At 60.6% G+C, this 9,866-nt stretch overlaps 1 protein-coding gene across 1 annotated transcript in view; it reads right to left on the bottom strand.

Annotated features, from left to right (window-relative positions):
* ABCA2 (ATP-binding cassette, sub-family A (ABC1), member 2) overlaps positions 1–5,289 on the bottom strand; it is a 25,739-nt gene extending 20,450 nt beyond the window's left edge. The window contains 9 exon segments of the mRNA XM_010007883.1: positions 30–167; positions 637–741; positions 1,057–1,184; positions 1,423–1,580; positions 1,967–2,078; positions 4,425–4,427; positions 4,536–4,633; positions 4,635–4,675; positions 5,281–5,289. Coding sequence (XP_010006185.1) covers positions 30–167; positions 637–741; positions 1,057–1,184; positions 1,423–1,580; positions 1,967–2,078; positions 4,425–4,427; positions 4,536–4,633; positions 4,635–4,675; positions 5,281–5,289 — 792 coding nt within the window.
* Between the last annotated feature and the right edge of the window lie 4,577 nt (positions 5,290–9,866).

The raw sequence follows: 9,866 nt of genomic DNA, 5'->3' as shown, positions 1-9,866 counted from the left end.
CTCTGGTGCCTGTCAGGGGTGGTGGGCACCGGGGCAGTGCCGGCAAGGCCCAGGGCCCGGGAGAGCAGCTGGAGCAGCGCTGGCCGGCGTGGGGCTGCCGCTGGGTCCCGCAGCACCCTATGGATCAGCCCCCCCCGCAAACTCCTCCAGCCACTGGGGAGGCTCTTCTGCAAGAGGGAGGGGCTGGGACTGATGTGGTTGCCTGGGGTCCCACTCCCTGTGTGTCCCCCAGCATCCGTGAATGGCCCATCCATGGTCTCCATTAGAGGAAGAGAAGGGGATGTGCAGATGGGGGAGGATGGGTCCCCGGCACCCCACACGCCACCCAGAAGGGAACAATGTCCCCCATTCCCTCCACAGCCACTGTCCGGGGGCAGGGGGGTATCATCCATTGCAATGGGAAACTGAGGCACAGGCACTGGTGTGCCTCAAAGCACTGGGGGAACTGGTGGCAGCACCAGGATGGGATCCAGCCACCCCTGCAGCTGTTTTGGCCACCCAACAGCGTCCCATCACATCCCCTCTGCTAAGATGGGACATCCTCAGATCACCCTGTGGGGGGACATGGAGGGGATGTGGAGGATGAGTTCTGCCCCCCCAGGCTGCATGTCCCCCACATGCAGCACTGCTCCTCACCTCTAGCTGTGTGATCTTCTCACTGGGGCCAAATTCATCCCATAGGTCTCTCTCATGGGTCTCATCAGGTACCAAAGGAAAGGAACCAAAAACCAGGTGATACACCTGCAGCAGGGACAGGAGCACTGCTGAGTGCACTGGCAGCAGGAGCACCCATTTGCTCAGCAATGCCCCAGCACATGGGGGAAGGGCAGGTTGTGTCCTGGCCAGGAGCCCACTAACTCCCACCCTGCAGGGCTGGTGGTCAGTGCTCAGTTTGGGTTGAGATGTGCCAATGTGCTAGGGCAGTGTGGACTCCTGCAAAGCCCAGCCCTGCAGTGCTGTGCAGTCACCCACCACCCGCAATTCATCACCCACCTCCCGCAGGTTGTCACCCACCTCCTGTGGGTCACCACCCACCTCTCACAGGTCATCACTCACCTCCTTCAGGTCAACACTGGAGCGCAGGAGCAGCTCGGCCGTGCTGTTGGGGAGGGACAGGTTCTGTGTCAGGAAATGGTGCAGCTCACCCTGGTCCTTGGCTGCCCACGCCAGCGTGAAGCCAGATCCTGGTAAGAAGCAAGGCAAGGGGGTCAGAGCAGCCCACCAGCCTTGAAGACATGGCACAGGTGACCCTGCCCGGCATGCCACAGTGCGGGACAGTGGCAGGGGGCAGAGGCAGGGGACGGGGGCAGAGGCAGGGGACAGTGGCAGGGCACTGCCAAATGCCATCACATCCCTGGGTGTGGCTGGGCAGCTCCATCTCTGCCTGCACAAGCAGCAGGGCACAGGCAGGACACAGCCCACCTGGTCGGTTGCTGAAGTGGGTCTCCATGGAGCTGGGCTCGCTGCTGCTGAGGGCCTCCAGGTGCCGGCGCAGCGACTCCAGCTCCTCCTCCAGCCCCGGATGCTGTGGGTCGAAGAGGCTGGGTTTCTTCACCCCCCTCCCTAGGAGCTGCGTCACCCTGTGAGAGCCCAGCACCACCACAGCTTCAGGGACAGAGGAATGGGGAACACCTACCACAAGCCCTGGGCAGGATGAGCTCTTCAGCTGCACAGGGCTCCTGCCATGCAGCACTGCTGCCCCAGGAGCTGCTCTCGCACCAAACCCACCACATCAGGGGTGCAGAGGAGAGCCCTAGAGCCTTGAGGTGTCCCTGGGGGCCATTTCTGTCTCCCTCCCAGTACCCAGGAGCCCAAGGAGGAACAGGCTGAGATGTCTCCCACACCCCAGGGCCTCAGCACTCTGCACCCAAGCACTGTGGGGGACAAGTGTCCCTGGCAGGGCAGTGCCAGGGTGGGAAGGGGCAGGCTGTGCGGCCAGGGGCAGGAAGGCGAGGGCAGAACTCACGTGGAGTTGGAGTACTGCAGGAAGCCAAACTCGTCGCGCTGGCCGTCGGGGCACAGGGACTGCATGACAGGCAGGATCCCGGCCGAGGTGAGCGGAGCCGCCGTGTAGAAAGCTGGAGCCAGCGAGAGAGCGCAGGGGCCCAGGGAAGGTGTGGGCAGGGAGAGAGGGGGGCAGGGGGAGCAGGGAAGGAGGCAGGGGAAGCAGCAGAGGAGGCAGGGGCCACCGGAGAGACAGACACTCAGTTCTAAGAAGTGCACACTGGGCCCTGTGAGCCCTGTGGGAGGTTGGTGGCCAAGGGCAGAAGTCTGCAGCTTTCTCACCAAGGCTCTCTGAATGGTGGCCTCTTGGGGCTGTGGGCAGTTTCTGCCACCCTGGCTCCTACCCTCTTGCCCCTGCTTGCTCCCCCCTGGTCCCTCCCGCCCCAAGATGATGTCAACTTCTGCCACTTGTCCCATGACGGCCACCAACCTCCCCCAGCCTCTCCATCCCTCTTGTTAGTAACCTCAGAGGTAATGCCATATCTCCAGAGGTAGAGGAGGAGGAAGAATACAACAGGGAAAAGAGAGTTGTAACCTGCAGCTCCCCGACCTCCCAGCCCCCCCTGCCCAGCTACAGCAATGAGCTGGAAATGGGTAGAAATGGAGACACAGTGGGAGGAGATGGAAGAAATAAGGAGTAGCAATGGGACAGCGAACCTTCCCTTCCCTCTGCCAGCACTGAGCCATTCTTCCTGATGGGAAGATCACATCCTTCCCCAGGACAAGGCAAGCCAGAAGACCCCTGCCTGAAGGGGACCAGAGGTGGCCCGAGATCCCCACAAGCAGGGAGGTTGCCCCACGCTGGGACCCTGTGCTTGGCACCCTAGCTGGTGGCCCTGTGGTTAGAGGCAGGTCAGTGCTGTTAGCACGATAGTGACAGGCAGGGGCTGGTGAAGATGGGCTTCTTGCAGGGACAAGGAACAGCTCATGGCAGGGTGGGACAGGTGTAGCATGGGATGGGAGAGACTAGAGTGGCCATACCATGCTTTGGTGACAAAGCCAGCACATGGGTGGCATCTTGCAAGCCTCCAGGCTCCTAGCAGTGCCACATCCCAGCTTGTCCCAGGTGCTAGGGGCCAGGACAGGGACCCAGTGGTAGTGCATGGGTGGGAGTTATCTCCAACCCCTTGGGGACCAGCCCAGGAGGGTATACAGGCAAGACTGGGTGATCACAGGCCACCACATGGGTGCCAGTGCACAGTAGGGTCTGCCCCAGGAGGGAGGAGAGAAGAAAGGGTAGGATAAGCCTCCACCAGGCCAGAAGAACCCTCTGCAGCCTGAAGGGAGCAGGGACATTGCTACCAGTGGTCCCAGCACCTGAGGAACCTGGCACTGCCAACCTAGTGGGGCCACCACCAGTGCACTGGGGAACTACCACAGGCTGGTCTTGAGGGGCAGCCCCTGGGGAGGAGGAGGCAGGGGCCACACTGCACTGCCCAAGTCCATCTTCACCAGCTGCAGAGGAAGGTAACAGGGTTACAGAGATGTGGATTAGGCTGGAGTAAGTTGATCCAAACTAGGCTCTTTCTCCCCCATGTATGTAGCCGGCACAGGCAGGGGAAGGGGGGGAGGCGCCCACCCGCCCCACCGACTTACAGACTGGCACATGCAGTAGAGGCATGGAGGGCAGGTGGGCAGGGGAGATGGTGGAAAAGAAAAAGAAGATGTGAGCAAAAAGAAAGAAAAACCAAACAAAAAAACCACCACACAACACGGAGCGCCCGTCAGAGGCAGGGCAGGAATCAGGGCAGTGCCCACTCCTGCCCGCAGCCGGGCCCGCACTGGCAGCTGGGCTCTCCCTCATTCGCACACGCTGAAACACAGGCTCAGACCAGCATTACATTGGGTCACCACTTCCATCAGCCCCCAGCATCTCCCCCTGACCCCACCGTGCTCCCACGCCAGGGCACCAGCCACAGTGGGTGTCCCACAGGGTGTTGATACCACATGAAGGCCCGGCTCAACTCCACCGCCTTTTCCAGGGGCACAGCCTGTGGGCACTGGACCTACAGCCCAGCCAGGGCTCTGGCTGCACAAGTCTGGGAGCCCCCAGCTCCAGGCCCATTGCTTTGTCACCTTCCCAGAGCCCCAACACAGCCAGGCACAAGGCTCCACATGGTGCGTTTTCCTGCCCCAGCACCATGAGGAGCTGTGGACCCCTTCCCAGCACCACCCTAGCTGCTCCCTGAGCACTCACAAAGCTGTGGCTGTCCCAGCCCCACCAGCTCCTCTTTCCCCCCACTAAACATTCCTACTGATGGTAGGCACAGGCTGTTTGGCACTGCCACCCCCAGAGGAACCCCCCTTCACTGGGACTGTCTCTCTGACCCCTCTATGCCTGCTCCACCCACCATCAGCTGCAGCCCCAGCCCAGTGCCGTGTCTTGCAAAAGACTCCTCTGAATCCCCGACAGCTGTCACACACTCCCTCACCTTGACTCAGGCTGCCCCCAGGGGCCTGGAGCAGATCCCCCAGAGCCTGGGGGTGTCCCCAAGTGTGGGTGCCCACAACACCACCCTGCTGGCACTCACCTTCCTTCACAGGGATGGTTGGCTTCTTCTGCCGCAGCCCCAGAAGGATGAAGAAGAGCACCAGAGGGATGAAGATCTCAAAGGCCAGCACCCACTGGGGACAAAGCAGAGGGACTGTGAGGCTTGGGAACAGGACTCAGCTGCCAAGAAGGAATATGGGCAAGACAGGGGTCGCCAGGGCACCGGCACAGTGCAGCACCATGTCTGCATCTTGCAGGTGGCTGGTGGCACTGTCAGCACAGCCAGAGGCACACAGGTGTCTGGGCAGCTGAGTATCTCCTGCTTGTCCCTGCCTGCTCCATCCTGCCTGGGACACCCCAGGACAGGAGATGTTATCACAGAGGGATGGACCTCTACTCTAGCAACAGAAACAGGGTGCCAGGGCTCAAGCCCAGCCCTGACAGGCCACCACTGCTGGGGCTGCCCATGGAAGACAATGCCAAGTCCTCATGGCTGGCAAAGAGCTACAGGCTCCTGTCCTAGCAGCACTTCACAGCCAGTAGCTGACCAGCCTGATGTCCCCTTGCCACCTGTGCCACTGCTGGTCCCACTGCAGAGCTATGCAGGGGATAGACCCTGACACTGTCAGGGTGAGGTTGAGTTCAGCCAGGCCCTGGCATCAGTTCCAGCTGCGGCAGTGGTGGGGTCCCAGCACCCCTCTGTGCCCTCTCAAAAGGCAACAGCCATGTGGGATTTCCACCGGTGGCATATGGTAAATCACAGCAAATCCTGAGAAATCCCTGACCCCAATCATGGCCCAGGCTGGGCTCCGTGCCCAGAGACTCTGGGGATGGGCATCAGTGCCTTCAGGCAGAGGCAGCAGTGGCACACAGCATGCCCAGCACACTGCCAGCACAGCTGCTGCCTGTTTGCACTGCTTGCACTGCTTGCACCCAGGGCACATCATGGCCCCACTGCCCCTGCTGCTGACTGGAGGGGAATGACTGCAGGTGGGGAAACTGAGGCACAGGGGGAGGTGAGCCACCCTCAGCTCAGTTCAGAGCCAGATCAGACCCTGGGATCTGCTGCCACCACGGACAGGGCAAGCCCCAGCTTTGCTGCCAGGAAGGTGCCTGCTGTGGCACTGGTACCTCCCACCGGGCTCCCACACTAGCCCAGTCCCCCACAGTAACCAGAGGCCAGTAGGATGGGAAAGAGGGGGCTTTAATATGGAAGCATGGAAGGACTCAACTGGCAGCAGGGGATAGGGTCAGGCCATCCTGTCCCAAACAGCCTCACCTCCACATTGGCTTCACCCAGGGGCTGTAAATGCTCTGCCAGAGAGTCCCAGCAGCCCAGCAAATGGCAGTGAGCAGAGGGACACCCAAACCCAGACCCCTGCCCCAGATGCAGAACTCCTGTGGGTACCACAGTTGGTAGGGCTGTGGGATGGACACAGCTGCACCCATGGTTGCCTCCAGTGATGCACTTCCCACCCCAAGAGCTGCTGATTTTGGTTGAGGCAGGGATCAGAGAAAGAAGAGCTGGAGGGGATGGTGACAGTAGACACTTCAGGAGCAGTGCCAGGGAATTCCCATCTGTCCAGCACCACTGGTCCCAGGCACAGCCCCTAGTGTCACCATTTGTGCATTGGTGGGGTGGTAAACGACACCCCAACCCGCTCTGTCCTGCAATCACTGCCTGCCCCTGCCCCCAGCCTGTTTACCAGGCACACAATCAGCCTCTGTGCCCAGGCGCCTGTGGGACCACCCACACACACCCACGCTGGGCTGTACCAGGCTCCCATGGGGACTGTTGGGTCCTTGGTGGCATGAGAAGAGACCTTCTGGTTGTTATTTATTTTTTTGAAGTGGGTCATTGACCTTTTGCTTATCACCTTCTCCAGAGATGTCACCTCTCCCTGACCCATCCTGCACCTCTGAGTACCCCAGTGGCAGGGCTGGCTGTCCCCCACCACCAGGAGTGACGTGGCAATGGACGCGTGGCAGCAGAGAAGGGCTCACCAGCCCCCCAGTGGGGTGGCACCCAGCAGGGACACCCAACACTGGCACAGCCTAGGGCTGCAGGTGCTACATCCAGGGGTCCTTGTGTCCAAGTGGCTGTGGGGGACAGGGGCAGCTCCTGGGCAGTGACAGAGCTGAGCCAGAGGGATCCCCCCCAAGCACATGTATACAAAATCCTGGCACCTCAATATGCTGGAGAGGTGAGCGGGATGAGGCCACAGGTGCTGCTCAGGTGTGCCTGCCTGCCCCCCTCACAATTGGTGGGGCACATGTGTGCTTGTTGGGATTCATCCCTGCCACCACAGAGGGGCAGCTGGGTCCTGACCATCTGCCCCAGCAAGGCTGGCAGAGCTCAGAGGATGCTGGTCCCAGGCATGGGGACACTCAGCTCCTTCGAGCTGGGCCAGCAACTCAACACCTACACCCACCCTCTGCTAGGCCAGCAGGCAGGAGCAGGGGGCTGTGAGGAGGATGAGCTGGGGTGGGCACCACACAGCCCAAGAATGAGGCAGCACCAGCCAGGGAAACTGGTACACATGGCAGGCCAAGAGCACTGACAAACCCCACAGGGCACAGCAAGGGCAAACAGCCCAGCCTGGCACAACCTAGGGATAGTGGGGTCCCTCCTGGCAGTGCATGACACTGGGGGACATTTTGGGATTGTGTGAGGAAGCAAGCAGGGACAAAAGGCCAGGAGCTGGGCAGCTGGTCATTGTGCCCAGCCCCTGGACAGCACCAGGGCAGTCAGGAGATGTGCTGAAGCCAGGGTCAGCAGAGCTGCAGGTGATGTACTTTGTCAGGACACGTCCACTGACATCCTCAGGATGGGGCAGCACACACACCCCAGCAGCCAAGCCAGGTGTTCCCCACAGGGACAGGCAAGCTGGGCGGATGCAGCTCTCTATGTCCATCACCACCACCCCAGAAATCTGTTGCATCCATCTTGCCCGCTCCCCAAAATGCCCTGAAGGCCACACAACTCAGAGGAGGGGCAGCCAGGGGCTGCAAGCAACTCTGCAAAGGCCTGGCTGCCCTCACATCCCGCTGTGGTCACACTAGTGCAAATTGTGCCCGTCATCTCTTGTCCCACTGCCACCTGTCTCCAGACAAGGGCACACAAGGTCTCACACCTTGCCTTGCCACTCTGGCATGGCAGCCTGGGGACATGCTTCAGCAAAGCTGGAGGAGGATGAAATGCCCACTGGGCTTTGCCAACACCTCTCCTGAGCCCAGACCTGAGGTGCCAAAGTGGGGAGCCCAGCTCTCCCTCATGCCAGCCTTGTGGAGCTGTCAACTGGGCACCAATGTGGCAGGCCAAAGCAGACAGGCCATCAGCAGCGCCAAGTCCCAGCTCAGCACTCAGCACTAGGACATGGTCAACCTCCCACTGGCACAAAGTGTCCAACCTGAGAGCAGGTGGGATTGCACCAGCGGCCGCAGTGTAGAGGAAGGTGCTGGCTGCACCACAGCCTCTTCTCACAGGCAGGGAGGAAGGCAGGGCCCTGCAGGATCTGGTGGCTCATGGCCACCTGCCCTCTGGGTCACTGTGGCCACCAATCACATTGCAACAGGTGTCTCATGGCCTCCCTGCAAGCAGGAGTTCACAGGGATGCTGCCTGGCACCAGCACCACCTGGCCCAGACTGCCTGTCTCCTCCCCACCTTCTCCATGCCAGCTGCCAACAGTGAGGAGGCAAAAAACACCCTGAGCAGGACAGCACCTGCCCCATTGAGTCCTACTGCAAGATCCAGCACCAGCTCCTAGGGCCGGGCCTCCCCAGGGCAGGGGGCTCTGTCCTCCAGGGACAGTGCCCCAGCACAGGTGCTGCTGCATCAGGGTCCTGCCAGCCAGGTGAGTCCCCCCCATACCTCAGATGTCAAGTCTTTCTTATTTTGGAGGTATCACGTTCCCCCCCAGACCCACTCCCACCAGCCAAGGAGGAAGGGGCAGACCTGCCAGGACAAATCCTTTGTGTGGTGGGAGCTTGTTGGCTCTTGGTCAAGGAGCAGAAGACAAAAACCCCTCGCTCCTCTGCAGGGCCCACACCGTGAGAGCTCCACCAACATGCTGTGACACTGAAACTGCACCTGGAGCCTCAACTCCTGCTCATCACCCCTCTGAAAGAGCCCCAAGCCACCAACACTGCCCCAAGGCCAAACCAAACTGAGCAGTGCACTTCCATTCCTGGTACTTCTGAGCCAGGAGCTCCTGCTGTGGTCACACTCCTGTCCCAATGCAGGGGCACAAAGCGCCAGCGGGAAGGCAGCTGAACACCCCAAGCTGTGCCCGTGGTAACTTCTGAGAGATGACTGGTTTGTTTTACATCCAACATAGGTTTAAATCAGGAGCCAAAAGTCATCCAGGAGCCCATCTCTTGACACTTGGCTGAGCTCACCTCCTGCCCCAGCAGAGGCAAGGTGACAGGACAGCACAGCCTGCAGGGCCCAGGGCTGCCATCAGCACCCTAGGGACTGCCTATCCTCAGGCACCCACAGCCCTGGCTTCCCTCCACCCAGAATCACCAATGTTGTTCTGTTCAGATCCTCATGCCTCAGAAAGAATAAAATCCCTGCCAAACACAAGAGCAGCCCCCAGACCAGCTCAGCCATGCCAGGCAAAGACCAGTGCTCCCATGGGCTGGATAAGAAACCTTACCGAGGCACCAAGGGACAGTGCTCAGCCATCACCCTGCCAGGCTGTAGGTTCATCCAGTGACAAAGGAGGTTACAGAAGCAGGCAATATGTACCCTCACACCTCTAAGGCCACCTGACTTCCCTGTACCCACCACTGCTGCCTCCAAGTGGAGCAGCCAAGCCCCCACAGACAAAGCCTGTCCTGAAATCACTGCTGCGCCTGGCTGCAATGCTGCTCCCACAACAGCCCTGCAGGCCACCAGCACTCAGGGGTAGCATAAGCAACTGGGCACAGATCTCTTTAGTCCCAATACAGAGCCCTGAGTCAAACACAAGGTGTCTACTCCCCATCTCAACCTGCAGCACCGGGGCTGAGGCACCTACCCCATGGCAGCACTCCACAGCAGAGCTGTGCCACCAGGCAGTTGCCCACAGGGCACCACACTGCTCTGGAGACTGGGAGCAACCCCAACCTCCAATCCTGCCCAGGCTAAGCCCCAGCAGGACCTCCTGTCATGACCTCCTTCTCATGGAGTCCCAATTGCCCCCAGCCTCTATTTGCCACATCAGGAACAGCCCAGTGGGATATAGAGCTGGTTTTGCTTGGTGGCCAGGGCAGACCTGTGGTGGGGGATGCACACATGGAGAGCAAGGGATGAGCTGCCAGGGAAGGGCTGGTGTGGCTGGGCTCCTGCACAGGGCCTGGCTCTGCCCTGGCCAGCCCGGACGAGTC

This window comes from Chaetura pelagica, unplaced genomic scaffold (genome assembly GCF_000747805.2).
Source record: "Chaetura pelagica isolate M959 unplaced genomic scaffold, ChaPel_1.0 scaffold252, whole genome shotgun sequence".
Lineage (NCBI taxonomy): Eukaryota > Metazoa > Chordata > Aves > Apodiformes > Apodidae > Chaetura > Chaetura pelagica.
Note: the sequence above shows the minus strand (reverse complement) of the source record. Positions and strands in the feature narration are given on the sequence as shown.